The following is a 19,699-nucleotide window of genomic DNA, read 5'->3' on the forward strand; positions in this document are numbered from 1 at the left end:
CAGGTCATTAAATATATTGCATATTTTGGCGTTAATATTGATTCACTTATAGGGTCTTTGCATCGGAACTAAACACATTAATTCAAAAACCAGTTGTTGGCATGACACGGGTTATGTTCTTCTCATATATGTTATGATGGTATGATACTAAACCCCTAACGGGAAGGATTGTGCCTGATGTTCATATGATGAAATTATAATCTTTCAGTCAGTTTAATTGAAGTCTGGAGCTGGCATGTCAGTTAACTGCTAGTAGTCTGTTGTTATTTATGTATTATTGTCATTTTGTTTATTTTCTTTGGTTACATCTTCTGACATCAGACTCGGACTTCTCTTGAACTGAATTTTAATGTGCGTATTGTTATGCGTTTACTTTTCTACATTGGCTAGAGGTATAGGGGGAGGGTTGAGATCTCACAAACATGTTTAACCCCGCCGCATTTTTGCGCCTGTCCCAAGTCAGGAGCCTCTGGCCTTTGTTAGTCTTGTATTATTTTAATTTTAGTTTCTTGTGTACAATTTGGAAATTAGTATGGCGTTCATTATCACTGAACTAGTATATATTTGTGTAGGGGCCAGTTGAAGGACGCCTCCGGGTGCGGGAATTTCTCGCTACATTGAAGACCTGTTGGTGACCTTCTGCTGTTGTTTTTTTTCTATGGTCGGGTTGTTGTCTCTTTGGCACATTCCCCATTTCCATTCTCAATTTTATCTTTTTCAAAAGGGAAAGACCTTACTGTATTTCTTCTGTTTATCATTATTATTCTTTTTCCACAAAACTTTGACGAAGTTAGCAATCTTAACCATGAGACGTGTCGCTTTCATGTTCACACTTTGCATCCGTGTCATGAATACCTATACGGCACTCACCCTGTGAGTCGAAAAGTTTTGTCGGTTCGGAGTAATCCCTCTGAATCCAAAACACCTTGTTATCGTTCCAACACCGTAACCGTAATAGGTAGAAAAAAAAACCGACGGGAGATATTTGTTTAGGACCAGACCCTGGTTCTTCGTTTTGTTCTATTTCAGGTTATGATACGACATAAAAATCGGGAGATTGTAGCAAAGAGGTGGTTCAAAAGATTGCAGGACATGGGATTTGAGTTACTTGATGGTCGTAGAAGGAGACGTTTAGATTTTTTTAATTTACTCAATTTGTTACGAAAAATGGTGCTTGCGTTAATATTTTCCCAATCGTTATTTACAGATTAAACAGTTTTACAAACATGCATGTTTTTTTTATATTTATGTTAATTCATATTTATCAAAAAAAAAACGATTTTTTTTTATGTACGTCATATTTATGTTTCTTACATTGTATGTAAAATGTTTTTCTTTCTCACAAATGTATTAGCCAAAACGGATTTAATATATATACAACAGACTATGACATAAAAGGAATTCTAAATCAGTTTCAGTGCAGTTAATGTTATGATATGTAAAGTTTTAAACTGAATTATAATTTATTTTTTATATCATTATTAGATATAAGAAGATGTGGTATATTTATAAGTTTATTTGTGACATGTATTGCGTGCGACACTAGCTACATTTGTACGTATATTCCTGTATTGTATATGAAATAAATAAAAGGATTTTGTCTATGCTTGTCTTTTAGTTTTTATAAAAAAAACATAGACGCTGATAACTTGAAGTAAGATGGGTGTTTTGAAATAAAATCATTTATTATTCCACTTTATAAAAACAATGTGTACAGGAAGAGTATCAATCTTATTAAAAACCGATCTCTCATCGCTCCCGTTTTCTGATATGTCGTGCCACGCGACATATCAGAAAACGGGAGCAATGAGGGATCAATTAGATTGGAAGAGTATATTCCAGGATAATTTTGCCTTTGTCAAATCTTGTAAGTTTGTTTAGCTTGTGTTAGTTCTTAGTGTGTCAAATTGTTTGGATGCGGGGCCGTAGTCCTAGACTATACGGTTTTTAAAACTCTCGAACCAATTTTTTAGAAGTCGTGGTGTTATTATATTGTTTTCGTCTTTGTCATTTATAATCACTTAATAATCTGTTTTCTTGTAGAGGGATGAATAATCTTGAATGCCTTACATTTACAGATGTAAAATATATATAAACTGTAAAACGCAAGTGAAGATGCAGAATCTATAGCATACACCAGTACATTGTTGTTGTCTTCATATGTGTCCTTAAGTTTTGTTTTGGACTTTATCTAGTGACGACTGATGCCAAGATTGCAAGATTTTAGTGCAATGTCGTAAAGTTAAAAATATCGTTGTAATTTTTCTATAGATTATTACAATCTGTCATTAATTTAAAGTCAAACCAGTTAGTAATAAATAATAATAATGAAAATTTATAAAGCGCCCTATATAAAAAATAAAAATTACTCTAAGGCGCTGTACATACACATGGTAATTAAAACATATCAATGACAATAACATAAAACATAAAAAATACATCGTGTCAGATTCAAATGCTGAAATAAAAAATGCCTACTATGAAATAAAAGGTCAATACGAAATACATGTTAAAACAAAGAATAAAAAAATAACAATATAGGATAAAAGCATGCAGAACAAGCAAAAACTCAATACAAAGAGTAAAAAATGCCCGTAAAAGAGAAAAGAATTCAATCTAATTAAAAGCAATACGATAAAAATGAGTTTTTAACTGTATTTTAAAACACTCTAGGGACTTGCATTGTCTTAAACTGTTCGGGAGATTGTTCCATAGAGATGCCGCTACCCAATCAAATTGTCTTTCACCGTACGTCTTCGTTCTCACTTTTGGAATGGTGAGTAGTTTTGTGGAACTTGAACGCAAAGATCGGTTTGGCACGTGTAGATTGACTAGTTCCCGGATGTAAGCAGGGCCAATGTCATTCAAAGCGCAGTACACATAAGTCAGTATTTTGTATTGTGGTCTATATTGGACGGGTAACCAATGTAAATCAGCAAGTATCGGTGTTATATGTTCATGTTTTCTTGTCCTGGTGATAAGACGAGCTGCTGTATTTTGTACTTTTTGTAATCTGTTCAATGTAGTCTTGTTGATACCGTTCAGCAGAATATTCCCATAATCAAGTTAGCCTAGTACGTTGAAAGACAAAACGTAAGATAGCGTATTTACATAACTGTCTTAATCTGATATAGTTCTGGGTGTTGCAATTTAACTTGTTACATGAGTACCATATAAATACAAACAACTTGTGTCCGTCCAAATTTTAAACACATAAATATATTATTCAGTTATCTTTCTTTGCACCATTTTATGAGTAAGATTACAATGTGTTCCGAGTTTGACACGAGCACATTTACATATTTTCTGTTAAACAAACTGTCAACTAAAAACCTTGACGTTGCTCAGAATTGTTTAACTTATTTTGTGACCAACACAATTTTTTGTTTAATAGTTTTGTGTGCATTTGTCATCTTTATTTAACAGCCATGCAACTTATACAAAGTTAAAAAAACAAAATAAAGAAATAAATTTTATGTACAGTTTATGCACTATTAAATATCTTCCTTTCAGTAGTGATCATAACCAATATTGGCGATCCAAGAATGGACAACTTATATTAATTAACCAAATAAATCTCAAACCCAGTTAAGGGACTACAACATCTACATCACCGATGTAGCTTTTAGTTCAAATACTGTCCTTCCTTTTATGTGGACCGCATCGTTGATCTCATGGTAGCGTGTTCGCCTCGAGTGTGGGAGGTCATGGGTTTGCACTCCAGGCGGCTAAAACCAATGACTTTACACATTATAATATTTGCTGACTTTCCGCTAAGCACGCGGCATGAAGGTGTTGGCTCGGAGGCGGAATCATGTGTCTGTGAGGTAACTTGTTTTCTTTGCAACTGTTACCTTGTGAACTAGTACGTTAAAATAAGGCTTAGCGTGTCGGTCTAGCACATGTACAAAGAAAGGTTTATATTGATAATACATTAACATATTCTCGTCCTGAATGTGCATATTAACTTGCCGCTGGACGTTAGGCAGCCATCCAACATCATCATCCTTTTTTTGTCGACTGAAATTTCCCACAAAAAAATATTTTGAAAGTTATATCACATATATGCTTGTTCAAAATCATGGCTCCTTATCGACGATTGTGTTGTATTTGTAGTTCCATGACTATAACATTTACAAATTTGATTCTCATCCATAATATTATCTATGTCTAGATTATACACGAAGCAGAATTAATTGTGTATGTTTTGGCCCTTATTTTGTTGCAATGAAAAGACACCAAACTTTGATTTGTTCATTGAATTCAGTAAGTGTGATCATTTTTTGATACGGATTATTTGTTATAAAAAAATATGTTATCATTTATTATATCTTTATTCAGTCTGACTGAAACCTCCCCGCCTGGCCATTGTTCCATCCCTAATATATTCAATTTTAAACTGGCGAAATATAATTTATTATCATGTTTTCCTTGAATTAAACGGAAAGAAAACAATATTCATACTTAAATATTTATCTGGACAAGTTACTATTATATATAGATATTTTCAAACAACTAAATAAAAGATGTAATATTATATCGGTTTTTTTACATTTGAATATCTCTTATTAATATTAGATCCTTATTCACTGGTATACAATAATTTCAAACTCTACGCCAACTTAAAGAATCATGTCCGTCTCATGTTTGAAACAAAGACTGGTTGAATATGTACCAAAGCAAAATGAAATGAAATGAACTTGTTTGGGCAAGTTCAAAGTTCTCGTTCATATATAGATAGAAGAATATGTGGTATGGGCCAATGAGACAACTCACCATCCAAGTCACAGTTTGTAAAAGTAAACTATCAAAGGTCATCAAAATACGGTGGTCTTCAACATAGAGCCTTGGATCACACCGAACAGCACGCTACAAAGAGCCTCTAAACATGACTAGTGTGAAACCATTCAAACGGGATAACCAACGTTATACATGAATAAAACCACCCAACAAAGTATAAGGCATGTTCGTTCTCACGGCGTGTTATTCACAAATAATTATAAAAATAACTGTTTCCCTATTAACATTGTATTTTGTTAACAATTAAAAACCATAGATCTTCCTTGTTCAACTATGTACTAGGGCGTTTTGTGGTTTATTTATAGCTCTTCCTGTTAATTCACATAGCAACTGGACTCAGCAAAAGTGAGTGTAAATTTGATTTTAAACTTGTTTGTCGTTTTATGTTATTAATCAAATTATATTTTATAAAACTAATTTTATGTATGTCGTAATTCTGTAGGACACACAGTGCTGTACAAATACTGTTGCATTCCTAATCCTCCCTCCCCTCCAAAAAAAAAAAAACCCTGGATACTATACAAACGAGCGAAAGGGGTGATAACTAAATAACGCGGAGGTAGATATAAATTACAAGAATGTGTCCAAAATACACGGATGCCCCACTCGCACTATCATTTTCCATGTTCAATGGACCGTAAAATTGGGTAACAAATCTAATTTGGCATTAAAATTAGAAAGATTATACAATAGAGAACATGTGTATTAAGTTTCAAGTTGATTGGACTTCAACTTCATCAAAAACTACCTTGACCCAAAACTTTAACCTGAAACTCACACTTTCATTTTCTATGTTCAATGGACCAATTCGGGGTCAAAAGTCTAATTTGGCTTTATAATTATAAAGATCATATCATAAGTAACATGTGTACTAGGTGTTAAGTTGGTTGGACTTCAGCTTCATCAAAAACTATCTTGACCAAAAACTTTAACCTGAAGAGGGACGAACGGACGGACGGACGCACAGACGGACGAACGAACGGACGGACGGACAGACCAGAAAACATAATGCTCCTCTACTATCGTAGGTGGGGCATAAACACAAACGTTTAGGTTCAACAAGACTATTTTCCGTATTGATGCATCTCTAATATATTTTAAAAGGTGAGAGGATATTGTTGTTCACGTATTATGTTTAGATTTTTATTTAACCTTTTGAAACTGAAAACATTTGTTTTCTTCGTGTTCATAGCTACATGTACTAGAGATCGTATTGCATTTTTTCCTATGTATTTTTTTAAATTATTTTTTATAAAGAAAATCAACCTCAGTCAGTCATAACGTTCTACTGGTCATGAGGATCAATATGCGAAAAGTCAAGTTAGCCTCCAAATTGTAAATGCTTGAGAAAAGGTTTTAAAAACGATTTAGCATATATGTATATATATATATATTTCTTTTCAACTTAACTTTGACCCTTCTATGTGTCTTCTGTCTCCTTGAGACTCGCATATGTACCCCATCGTCTTATTTAAATATTCCTTCAATTCTACTTCTTTGCTTTTTAACGTAAAGTATTCAATCATTGGAACTGTCTACAGATATGTATCATTAATTGAGTATATTTTTTTTTAAAGTTTCCACCCAAGCCAAACACTTCTTTCGCCATCGGATTTATCTGTCCATCTTATTAGAATGGAGTATCGCTTGTTTTTTGTATTCTTTTTCTTTGCTGTATATTATATTTTTTTTTCTTTCGGTTATTTTTTTGTAAATATATAATCCACTAGTTTTCAAGTTTGAAATGTTTTTTTTTATACCTTTTATAGCTTGTTATGTGGTATTGGGTTTGCTCATTAACGTTGAAGGCTGTAATGTGACCTGTAGTTACTAGCTTTCTACGTCAGTTTGTCTCTAGTGGCGAGTTCTTATATTGTCAGCCATTCCATATCTTTTTATTTTCATATTGACAAGAATACTCCCATTGGAAATTTGTTCACTTGATTTAATTTGGGAACCTACAATCAAAAAATGTATCGTTTAATCGATCTGCTTCGGTGAAATTTCATAGATCTTTTGGAATATCTATTTGAACAATGAGTCTCGTGTGGTTCCCTCTAGGATCAAACTTTTTTTCTTAAACTTTATGAACTTTTAAACCATACTTCAAGACAAAACATCCCCCTTCTAAAAAAAAGAAAAAAACCCAGCAAACACACGACAACAACAAAACATTCGAAAGAACAACCTGAAACAAGCATAAGAAAAACCAAACAACATAAAATAAAAAAAAAATAAAAAAATTCAGCAGGTTTAAACGAAAGTATGAGATGGCACCATATTCTTCATAAATTCATTTTTTTCCACGAAAAAATATCGTTAACACTTTTCGAATCTTTTAATAACAAAAGTATAAATATTATTTAAATATACTTGAAACGTCTGAAATTGGTTTCATTTAACTTGAGGTATAGAGTCTCAGAAACACTCACCTTACTTTTATTGAACAGGACAGTAACTACATTGAAACAAATGCCTGATGTAGGAAATTTCAAAACCAAACGCTCGTCTCTATATCAAATTGTGTTCGCGGCGAGTGCCTTGCAAGGAACAAGTTATTTTCTCCCTCAGACTTTTTCGGGATCAATGTTTCTTATTGATTTGTCTTTTGTTCCTTGATTGCCCTTCTGTATTCTGTTAGTGCTGCATTCCTTTTGTAATATATTAATTTTACTATTAACTTGATCATGAGTTTAAAAAAACCCAGCAGCCTCAGACTTAACTATGTGAATAACAGTTTTGCTTTATTATGCATATTGGTCTTTCGATGTTGTCCATAGAAACTTTAGTCTTACACTGATTCTAAACATTTTACTTTGAGACCAAACTATTGTCAAAAAATTATTAAAGCAGAACTTGCATTATCAGATTTAGAAAGGTCTGGGGGAACACCCAGAAAGCATGATTTTGCATCATCTGTTCTATAGCTTCTTGGGCCTTCAGCGGCTCCAAAACCCTTCTAAAAAAATGTTTGCCTCGCTCCGCTCGGCAAAACATATTTACCAAAACTTTTAAATAAGGCTAGTTGCAATAAAACTCTTATACTGAGTATGTATGCAATAAATGTATATGCAGTTGAAAATATATACGATTAATTTCTGCAGAAGATGATGATTAATTCTATTTAAATGGTACATGTATTATCTATAATAAACAAATAATTTAAAAATTGTATGTTTTCAAATACTACAAATATATATAGTTGTGAAAATGAATAATCAGTCTCTTGCTTTAATGAAAATGGAAAATCTTGCTTCAATAGTGCAGAAAAGAGATAATCTGTCCTCATACATTTAGTTTACAAAAATTAATAACCGATTCAAAACAAATGCTCCTGCATGCCGCCCCCGACCCCGGAATATCAAATGGTCGTCCCCTTAGAAAAAAATTGTTCCAAGATGTTGACTATTAAACGCATTCTATTTTCAGAAGCAAACAATATGTTTATAGTTGTTAACAGAAGGATGCTGTGAAGTTCAGAAAAATAAATCGTCCGATCTACCCATTTTATAGTTACAAATAATCATAACGATACTATTCTAAGATGGTTATTTTATGTAGCGTCAATACTATTCCAATATGGCCCCAATATATTATCTTTACGTATGGTAGGTTAGAGTTCAGAGTCCGATAGTTATTGTAACTTCTTCTGCTACTACTGAAAATGCTTTGTTTGTAAATTTTTCAAGTCGAAATAATATCGGCAGACTGTTAAACATAATGCAATCAAAATACATTTTTTTTTTCAGATACAGTTTTTGAGAAGGACAAATATACCGGTATGTCGACTACCATTTGTGGAATGGTACTGTTATTGTTGATTCATAGTGTCGTTGTGGAAGGTTGTCCCCAGCCGTGTAAATGCAACAGAGCTATTGTTACATGCCACAGAGAGCTGCAATATATACCAAAACTACCAGATGACACTAAAGTGCTAATATTTTCTGGAAATTATCTTCCCGTCATTAATCAAAATACAATGTCAAATCTAACAATGTTAAAGTTAACTGTACTTGTTTTACGTAACAACCGTGTTCAAACTATATCAAAAGATGCTCTTTCGAAACTGCCTTTCTTGGAAAAAATAGATCTGAGCGGAAACAAAAACCTTACAATATACCAAGTAGCTGACACACTAAGGGGAATACGGTCCACATATCTTCATACTGTTATACTCAATTCTTTTTACTGGGAGAAAGATCTGTCAACTATATATCAGGCCTTATCGGTACCGCAATTCAAAATAAAAACCTTGATATCTGAAGGCAATACATTCACAATATTGAATTTAACATCACTTAGTCGCCATCTTCCAGAATTAGAACATTTAAGTGTGAAGTTCAACAGTATACAGACATTTATCACTGATCATGCTCGTAAGCTGAAAACACTTTATTTAGATTACAACTACATCGAATTAAAAGCGAATATGTTCGGGACACCAAATGATTGTTTTTTTCCGAATCTTGAAATTTTACAAATCAAATCTAATTTCATCATATATTTTGAAAACCGTTTCACCTGCCTTGACAATCTACATACTCTCAAAATAGGTAGGAATCCTGTGAAGCGCATTCTCAGTAATACGTTTTATAACTTGACTTCATTGAGGACGTTGATGATCATTAATACTGGCGGACGCTTATATGAAATTGAGAGCTTGGCATTCAGAAGTGATACTATACAAACCTTAAACTTTTCAGCAAACCATTTTCCATTTACTTCTGTAATTGCAGAACGATTCAAATTCAATCCAGATGAAATTTTTAACCATTTACCACAATTAGAAGTTTTGGATTTAAGTGAGAACAAGTTTAATGTGACTAATGATGTGTTGTTCAGAATGCTTATTCCTTTGAAAAATCTGCTAAATTTGACTATAAGACATTGTGCATTGACAACAATACCGAAGAATTTGATTTTCAGACTTCCGAAATTAAGATATCTTGACTTGTCACAAAATCATATTAAGACGTGGAAAGGTAACATAGCGTTCCAGAATGTATCATCCATCGAAGTACTGAGACTTGATATGAACTACATCACAGTATTCAAAGAATCGTTATTTCCACCGGACTTGAGAAGAAATCTGAAAAGTATATATCTAGCTAATAATCCTTTTTCATGCACGTGTAAACTACTTTGGCTAAGGAAGTGGATAGAAGAAAAGTCAGAAAAATTTAAGCAATACCCTGAGGATTATATATGTAGCACACCTATCGAGTTACATGGTTCATTGTTAAAAAGCTACTTTCCTTCAGACAGAAAATGTGAAAGCATTAACGAACTTCTTATAGCATTTACAGTGTTATCAACAATTGGTATTTTTGTTGTCATGCTTGTAAGTTTGGTATATAAAGGTCGATGGCACATACGTCATGCAATATATCTCTGCCATGTGCGAAGAAAAGGTCACGAAGGCATGGATGATGTGTCAAATATCTTATATTCGGGATTTGTCGTTTATTGCGAAGAAGACCAAGAGTGGGTGAAGGAAAAGTTTGTCAAAATGGTCGAAATAAACGACCGTAAACTGTGTATTCATCATCGCGATTTTGACGGAGGAAAATTAATTATTGACAATATCGCAAACGGAATTGCCCGAAGTAGAAAAGTTATACTTATTCTGTCACGAGCAATGATACAGAGTGATTGGTGTCTGTTTGAAATGCGACTTGCCCATAAAAAGTTTTTAAAGCGTGCAGACTCACTTTTGATTATAATGTTAGAGACCGTATCACCTGATCATATGCCGAAGTCTTTACATACACTTTTAACAATATCAACATATATACGATGGTCAGGTGGTTTGACAGAAGAGGAGGAGTTTTGGAAGAAAGTTCGGAGGGCAATAAAATAATATTGTCACTGATAAGTATTTCCACCAGTGTTTAAGTGACCCTTAAATACAAACTGTTCTTATGAAAAAAATGGGTGAGATATGATGTGATATCGACAGCAATTACGTTTTTAAAATTCATCATCCTTTCCTGACTTTTTTGTAAGAGTTATCTCATTAAGCATGTGTTCATGTTATCACAAATCTTTCAACAAGCTTTTCAATTGTTAGCCACAACCTCATGATTCATTGAATTTTAAATCTTGTATGTGTTTTTTTTTAAGTAATCCTATAAAGCGGTGAGTATATAACACATATGGGCATTGCAGTGTTTAAACTTTTCAAAAAAGAGTACGGTATAATTATGTATGATGCATAGGGAAATTAGGATTGCTGAAAAGTTCATGGTGGAATAGTGTATAAAAATATAATTGAGAATGTAAATGGGGAATGTGTCAAAAAGACAACATTCCTACCATAGAACAGACAACAGCAGAAGGTCACCAATAGGTCTTCAATGCATCGAGAAACTCCCACACCCGGATGCGTCCTTAAGCTCGTCCCTAAACAAATATCTATACTAGTACAGGGATAATGGACGCCATACTTAACTCCGTATTTTACACAAGAAACTAAAAAAAAAAATCATACAAGACTAACAAAGGCCAGAATGTCCTGACTTGGGACAGCGCAAAAATGCGGCGGGGTTAAACATGTTTTTTTGAGATCTCAACACTCCCCTATACCTCTAGCCAATGCAGAAAAGAAAACGCACAACAATACGCACATTAAATTCAGATTAAGAGAATACCGAGTCCGATGTCAGAAGAGGTACATGAAAAAAAAAGAGAAAATAAACAAAATGACATTAATACATAAATAACAACAGACTACTCGCAGTTACTGACATGCAAGCTCCAGACCTCAATTAAACTGATTGAAAGATTATGTCTTCATCATATGAATATCAGGCACAATCCCTCCCGGTAGGGGTTTAGTATTATACCATCATGAAATATATGCGAAGAACATAACCCGTGTCATCACAACAACTGGTTTTAAATAAAAGTGTTTAATTCCGATGCAAACACCCAATAAGTGAATCAATATTAAATCCAAAAATGCAATCTTTAATGACCTGACAACAGCATCCTAAATATATCCCTTCTTAATAAGTCTGATTAAAATTTGTGTTAGCTTCTGAGGTGAATATTGACATTTTTGTGTTTTTGAAAGAATATTACCATAAAAGATTGGATGTGAAATACCATAACGTATAAGATGTCTGCATGTTGAGTTATATTTACGAATGATGTCCTTGTACTGATGATAAAATTTAGTTAATGTTTTGACTAGTTTTTGATATCGAAAACCCTGGTGTAATAATTTTTCAGTAATACATAAATTTATCTCGCTAAAATCTAACATGTTGTTGCATTCACCAGCGAATCGTACAAGTTGAGATATATAAACACCGTACTATGGTGACAAAGGAACGTCACCATTTAAAAATGGATAATTAACAATTAGAAATGAAAAATCATCTCTTTTATCATACATTTTTATATTAAGCTTTCCGTTAATAATATAGATATGAAGATGTTATTTTCTGTCTTAAATAATAATGTAATGTTTTGTGTTATGAAGAAGTAGTAATATTCAGTAGCTTTATAGAGTAGTATGTGCTATTTATACTTTGGGATATATTTCCCTGTTACGCAGTCTCCTGTAGCTAGATATTTCCACAAATACGGCCGTCTGTTTTTTTTTTTAATTATTTCCCTTATTGTCATGCCGGTGACTTTTACTGTCTGGTATGGGTTTTGTAAATGAATGAGCTAAGTATGTTGACTGACAATTGTTACATAACTGTTCATTGCACTCTGAAAAGCGTTGTAGATAGTATATTGAAATTTGTTGATGGAAAAATGTTTTATGTTGGAGTAACATATGCATATATTTAACATTTTCCGAGATAAATAGAGGCTGCTGTATACACATTATTATAACTAATATGTATAACACAATAAAAATATTTAGTTTTCTAGCTTTGTTATATTTTACATTAAGCCTCATAGTAGTTGCTTGGCAAAACTAGTTGATGCAAAATAGAGGCAACAGAAGTATACCGATGTTAAAAATTCGTAAATCGATGGTGGAAAAAATTTGGGTAACACACTAAATTTTAGGGAAACACATTAAATATAAGAGAAGAACAACGACACAACATTAAAATGTAACACACAGAAAACGAACTAAGCATTAGACAAAATCCGATGAGAATAACAAATATAACATCAACACCAAATACATGAATTTGGGATAGAAAAGTACCGTGACACGTCTTATAATAATGTGAATTCACACTCAAATATAAGAGAAAACAAACGTACGACACAACGTTAAAATGTAACTTACACAGAAACGAACTATAATATAATAATGGCCATATTCCTGAATCTCAAAGCATTATGAAGTATACCTATAATCATTATTTACAATCATATAATACAATAAGCCATTTCATGATGGTACCTGTCGAATTATTTGATAAAAAATCATTCGCCATTTTTGATAAAGTACAAAATCGTTTGAATCTCAGATGTAATTTCATGATTTCTATCGCTAATAGTCTAATGTCATCTCATATTTGATTTAATAAAACCTAAGGTAAAATATAAAAGTCTGATCTGTTTCTTGTAAAAGTGTTTAGAACTGTTGACCAATGTATAAAGGTAGGAAAAACAAAACCACCAAATTAACGTCATTGTAGTTAAACAGCTCTTAATGTTAGACAACAATTTAAAAATTATCAATGAGTAAACTGGTGTTTTAATTCAAAAGTGAAGGTCGATGAGAATTACTTCTGTCTTTTTTCCTAAAGTTTTTTTTTAGTAAAGACTACTATCCGTCCGACCAGCAAGAAGATTCTTCAAAATTGCTTTTACAAATCATCTTTTGGCAATGATTATGCTTATATAATGAGAGCTAACAAAATAACTTCACGTTGTTATACTCTCCTTCATTAAGATGTTTCTGAATATTTTAATTGGAGACTACTTTTTGTCCGTAAAATAAAACAATCCGCTAAAAATTGCCACTAAAATATGGAATGTAATTGTATGTTTCGATATTTTTTAAAACAAGTTACAGCTTTAGGCAATGTGATTAGATAATTAGATCAAACAAAATATCTTTACGTTCTTGTACTTTTCTTCAATAAGAGGATATTGAGGTTTGAAAATACAGTTACAATTGAACCACTACAATTGTTATTACAAAAGGCCAAGTGGTCGCTTATAATGTATCACAAGACAGGCTCACGTGCTTTATTGTATATGAAGATCTAACGTATTTGATTAGATTGAGTCTTTGATGATAACGTATGAAGATAGTAGACGTTATTAAAAGAAGATGCATTTTATATTAGAGTGGAACCTTTGCGGATTGGTATACGTCGGTGAAACGAAAGGAAGGCTAAACAAACGTATGTGCGGTCATAGATCAGACATTAACCTCAATGCTAACGACATTCTATACCAGTATTTCAATCAGCCCGATCATTCCATCGTTTCTATGACAGTTCGCATTATCGAAAAGATATACCATAGCTCTAACAATCCTAATCTTTCAACGACTCTCCGTAGACAAAAAGAAGACTACTGGATTAGACAATTGGGAACTGCAATACCGTATGGCTGCAATGACAAAATTGATGGTATAGGTATTATATCTAGTCCTTCGTGTAACTCGGTGAATGTGATGAATATTTTCAACTCGACTCCTCGACGTAGACGCAGTCATGGTCATCGTCATTATACATCACCTTCTCTGCATGATGTCTCTATTAATGACTTGCTGTCATTCATACAAAAGCCGTTAGATATTCATCACATTCGCACGAAACTTTATTCATTACCCCTTTCAAAACTTCATTCTCTGTTCAATTTATGTTTGGAATCCACTGTTACAAACCCTCATTCAAACCAATACAAACTTCAAGCTATAATTTCGGATATTGCAAGTCACAGACTTTTCAAGCCAGTTCGCATTGGAAAAGATGAAAAAGAGAAAAGATCTTTTCTAAATCTTTCCTTTGCCAACAAAGGTCTCGATGGCGTCAACCTAGGCAATATCCTTCATCATAAATTAGTTCAATCGAAAATACCTCCTTATTTCAAAGACCAGTCAGTACCAATAATTTCTTATACCTATACCAAACCTATTGCAACTGAAATTTTCAATTACAAACGCGTTTTGCAGAATCTCGATATTGACGACTTCAAGTTTAAACCTCCTGATTGCACTTGTGCTAGTTCCCAATTCATATATAATCCTGCTGGCCACGTTATTACCGGTGACCTTAACATTGTTAATAACACTTCTCTACGAAATGTGTTATTGAAAGGTCCGAAATATCGTGAGCCTATTTCCATCAATTGGAAATACAACTTTAAATTTTGATGGACTCGAGGATTATGCCAGGCAATGGGCTAAACGTGAAAAGGAAGACGTATACACTCTATCCGAATGGATTAAGGCAGTGCGGTCGTTAATACAAATTAGAATCAAGAAACTGAATGGGTCCATCAATGCCCATGCTACGTCAATCTTTAAAGACCCAAATGTTGCTAGACACTTATCCGACCTCCATGATAAATATGTTGTTGTTCGCGCAGACAAAGCCCCAAATACCATCGTTTTTGTCTGTAAAAGTCACAACATTAAGTGCTTGATAAACGAATTAGGTATAGACAATTCACTTGGAAACTCAACATATATCCTCACGACACTTACCAAAGAGGAAATCCTGAATAATCATAGGTCTGTTCTTTGTTCCTTTGGTATTTCAACCAAAGATGAAGAACTGGATCTTCCATCACTGTATTGGATACCTAAACTACATAAGTGTCCTTACAAACAACGGTATATTGCTGGGTCTTCCAAGTGCTCCACGTTACCTCTTTCTTAATTATTAACATCTATTTTATCAGCAATCAAAGACGGGCTTCAAAGTTATTGTGAAACTGCCTATTCTAGAGGTGGCGTGAATCAGATGTGGATACTTAAAAATTCCAAAGATCTTTTAGAGTACATACAATCTAACTCTCTTTCATCTTGTAACAGTATTAAAACATTTGACCTTTTTACTCTTTACACAAGTATTCCACATTCCAAACTAAAAGACAAATTGAAAGAGTTGGTATTAATTTACTTCATAAAAAAGAATGGCCAACGTAGAAACAAGTATCTTGTCTTATGGAGGGATAAATCATACTTTGTAAAGAATCACTCTGATTCAAACAAAAAATTCTCTGAAACCGATATTATCAAGATGCTTGACTTCTTGATTGACAACATATTTGTAACGTTCGGAGGACGTGTTTTTCAACAGACTGTCGGAATCCCAATGGGAACAAACTGTGCCCCTCTACTTGCCGACTTGTTTCTTTATTATTATGAGGCTGACTTCATGCAGGAACTTCTTAGGAAGAAAGATAAGAAATTAGCAATATCCTTTAACTCTACTTTCCGCTATATAGATGACGTTCTTTCACTAAACAATTTAAAATTTGGTGACTATGTGGAACGCATCTATCCCATCGAATTGGAGATAAAGGATACTACAGATACAGTTAAGTCGGCTTCATATCTTGACTGACATCTAGAAATTGACAATGAGGGTCGGTTGAAAACAAAACTTTACGACAAAAGAGATGATTTCAGCTTTCCAATTGTGAACTTTCCATTTCTAAGTAGCAACATTCCAGCAGCACCTGCATACGGGGTATATATCTACCAATGGATACGATATTCCCGTGCTTGAATTTCCTATCATGATTTTCTTGATAGAGGGTTACTGCTCACAAGGAAGCTATTAAACCAAGAGTTCCAAATGGTGAAGTTGAAATCATCCCTTCGTAAATTTTACGGACGCCATCACGAGTTGGTTGACCGTTATGGAATAACCGTTTCACAAATGATAACGGATATGTTCCTTACGTCGTAACTACAATCCCCTTCCCTTTCATTAATGTGACCTACCGAATTAGACTATTTTCCGGATTTGTAATCACATAAGCAACACGACGGGTGCCACATGTGGAGCAGGATCTGCTTACCCTTCCGGAGCACCTGAGATCACCCCTAGTTTTTGGTGGGGTTCGTGTTGTTTATTCTTTAGTTTTCTATGTTGTGTCATGTGTACTATTGTTTTTCTGTTTGTCTTTTTCATTTTTAGCCATGGCTTTGTCAGTTTGTTTTAGATTTATGAGTTTGACTGTCCCTTTGGTATATTTCGTCCCTCTTTTATACTTACATTAAGACGTGCATTTGACTTCATTCTTAATAGACAAACATTATAATTAACTGATAGAATTTAATGTGTATTTGTGCTGAGTAAGACGGCCTTTTAAATTGAATAACAGAAGAAGATGTTAGATTCTTACCTCAAGGTTTTATGGATGTTATGAAAATTAACAATGCTCTAACTTTTTAAAAAGTTTCTAAAAAACATACTCTTGAACATCATTTAATTAAACAAAATAATATCAAAATTATACAACATAGCTTTGCAAAGTTCCCATATTTTTAATGGTTTCTTCTCAAAACAAGAAAAAGGACTTCGAATTAGAAGTTCAATTGATGGAGAAAAGCAAATAATGTTTAAGATGCCATAGAAATGTATTCGTCATGAAAGAAAGAAAACAGGTTATATTTCAAGGTTTTAAATCTCAATATCCTATTATTTTTCTGTTTGTCTATTTATTTTTAGCCATTGCGTTGCCAGATTATTTTTGATCTATGAGTTTGACTGTCCCTATTATATTTTTCGTCCCTCTTTCAGTAGATCAGTTTTTCTAAAGAATTGCATCAAAGGGATGGTGCAGTGTTAACACATTTATGCTGTTTGATTCATACCTTGTTTTTTCTAGGTTTTACATTTGCTTAAATACTATTTTATCCTCACATGCATCACAGATGACATGAAGCGGTGATTGCCAGGGCGTTTACAGATATACATTTCACACCGTGTTATCGTTTTGCCCCTTTTTTGTAGATTTTTTTCCAAAAAATTTAGAGGTAATGATGCAAATTGTTTTCGTCATTATAATTGTACACATGAATTTCAGTTTTTTGTCTATTGTAGTGTTCAGATAAACTGTTGTCTAATTATGCTAGTTGCATCATTTATCGATGTTCAGTTTAATCATTCACATTAATCTAAGATGAAAGTTTTTTTTTATTTTGGTTCTCAAACAGGATATATCTGTCTCCATTCCTATTTGTAGTATCCATATCTATAAGCAGGCTTTTGTTTGCGTAAAATATCTGTATTATTTGATCCGTGCTTTTGGCATTTTGCACAAAAGCAGAATGATCTTGAGTATATCTATTCTCTTTTTATGTATTTCTTCCTTGTTTTACTTTCTCATTACCGTGGATTCATTAGTTTTCATGGGTACCAGTTTGTTTTCGTGGATTAAGGAAAATTAGTATTTTCGTGGATATTTGATTTCGTTGTTTTAGTAAGGTTTGCATATAGACCAATACTAAATTTTTAGTTTGTTGAACATTTAGATTCTTGATTCACTTTTAACCACGAAATCAACAACAACGAACCTCAAACGAATTATACTGAATCCACAGTAAGTAATATTACATTCTACTTTCAAGTTGTCAAAGTATCCACCGATGCCCCAATTTTCATCTTCTTCGAGCTTAATTTATCGGTAAAGGATGAACATATCCTGACATGTATCTCAAATAGCAGCTGTATTCAAATGGAAGTTAGGTAACTGTTTATCTTATACAGTAAAATCTTCCACAACGAAAAAGTAATGAAGATACACAAATCTCTTCCAGATACAATGGTGTGTCATGTGACAATAAACCACACTTCACATCTTTCATGACTTTGTGTCCATGAATGATATCGTATACTCATCTTTGTAGATGCAAAAACTACATCTAGATAAGTAAGTATATTATAGATTAATCGCCATTTCGATTGTCTTTATGCACAAAAATAGAGTAGAATTTTCCTAAGAACTAATTGTAATTGTAATTTTAATGTATGCATTTTGGATACAAAATTTAATGAAAATGTCTATCAATTGTAGTCCACCATGCGGTGCCATTAATTATAATAAACATTGAGAAAGATTATTCAATTTATTCAGGTAAACATAGTTATCAAAGGTACCAGGATAACAATTTAATAAGCCAGACGCGCGTTTCATTTACATAAGACTCATCAGTTACGCTTAGATCAAAATAGTTATAAAGCCAAACAAGTAGAAAGTTGAAAGCATTGAAGACCAGAATTTCAAAAAAGTGGGGAAAATACGGCTAAGGTAATCTATGCCTGGGATAAGAAAATCCTGAGTTTCCGAAAAATACATAGTTTTGTAAACAGGAAATTATATTAGTGACGGAAAACGCATGTAATTTCGAACAGATGTTGATAGAGCTGATGTTGATTTATTTTCCAAATTGATCAAATGGTCTTCACTAATCAATTTTTATACTTTTAATTTTCTGCCTGTTACCAATTTTCGGTAAATCTTCATATCAGTTCATGCTTACACGATCGAGAATTATAAACAAACAATCTAGCCTATAATTACTAATATTTATGTGATTTTGCCTCATTTGAATAGTAGCCTCACTGGCAACCATAACACATCAATTTATTGCAACAATAAAATCAATGCTATACGTGCAATTGTAGCGATACGTTACTTCATGCAATTACAGGAAGAAATCGCCGTTGATCAAATTTAAAAGATATTATACAAATTGAATCGTTATGGAACTCTTTGTCATCTTGTAAGAAGTTTAGGGAAAAATAAAACAAAAACACCTCTGTAATACAATGTAATAAGGCGGAGTGAACTCCTTTAGCGAAAAAAGTAATGCAGAAACCCGCCAAGATACAATGGTGTGTAATATGACAAGGAACCACCGAACTCAATATTTTTCTAATACATGGAAAAGACTTAGCAGTCAAAATACGGTCAGCAAATCTAGATATGAACAAGGTGATCAACTGATATA

The 19,699-nt window shown here is 33.2% G+C and overlaps 1 protein-coding gene across 1 annotated transcript; it reads left to right on the top strand.

Moving 5' to 3' along the window:
- Positions 1-9,125: 9,125 nt before the first annotated feature.
- On the top strand, positions 9,126-12,529 carry LOC139528670 (toll-like receptor 6). The gene has a single exon (XM_071324782.1). It carries the CDS (start codon positions 9,230-9,232, stop codon positions 10,658-10,660), a length of 1,431 nt encoding a protein of 476 aa, XP_071180883.1. The 5' UTR covers positions 9,126-9,229; the 3' UTR covers positions 10,661-12,529.
- The last annotated feature ends 7,170 nt before the right edge of the window (positions 12,530-19,699 follow it).

This window comes from Mytilus edulis, chromosome 6 (genome assembly GCF_963676685.1).
Source record: "Mytilus edulis chromosome 6, xbMytEdul2.2, whole genome shotgun sequence".
Classification (NCBI taxonomy): domain Eukaryota; kingdom Metazoa; phylum Mollusca; class Bivalvia; order Mytilida; family Mytilidae; genus Mytilus; species Mytilus edulis.

Bases quoted from the DNA above. Each gene is read 5' to 3' on its own strand.
- LOC139528670 (XM_071324782.1), top strand. From the start codon at position 9,230: ATGTTCGGGACACCAAATGATTGTTTTTTTCCGAATCTTGAAATTTTA.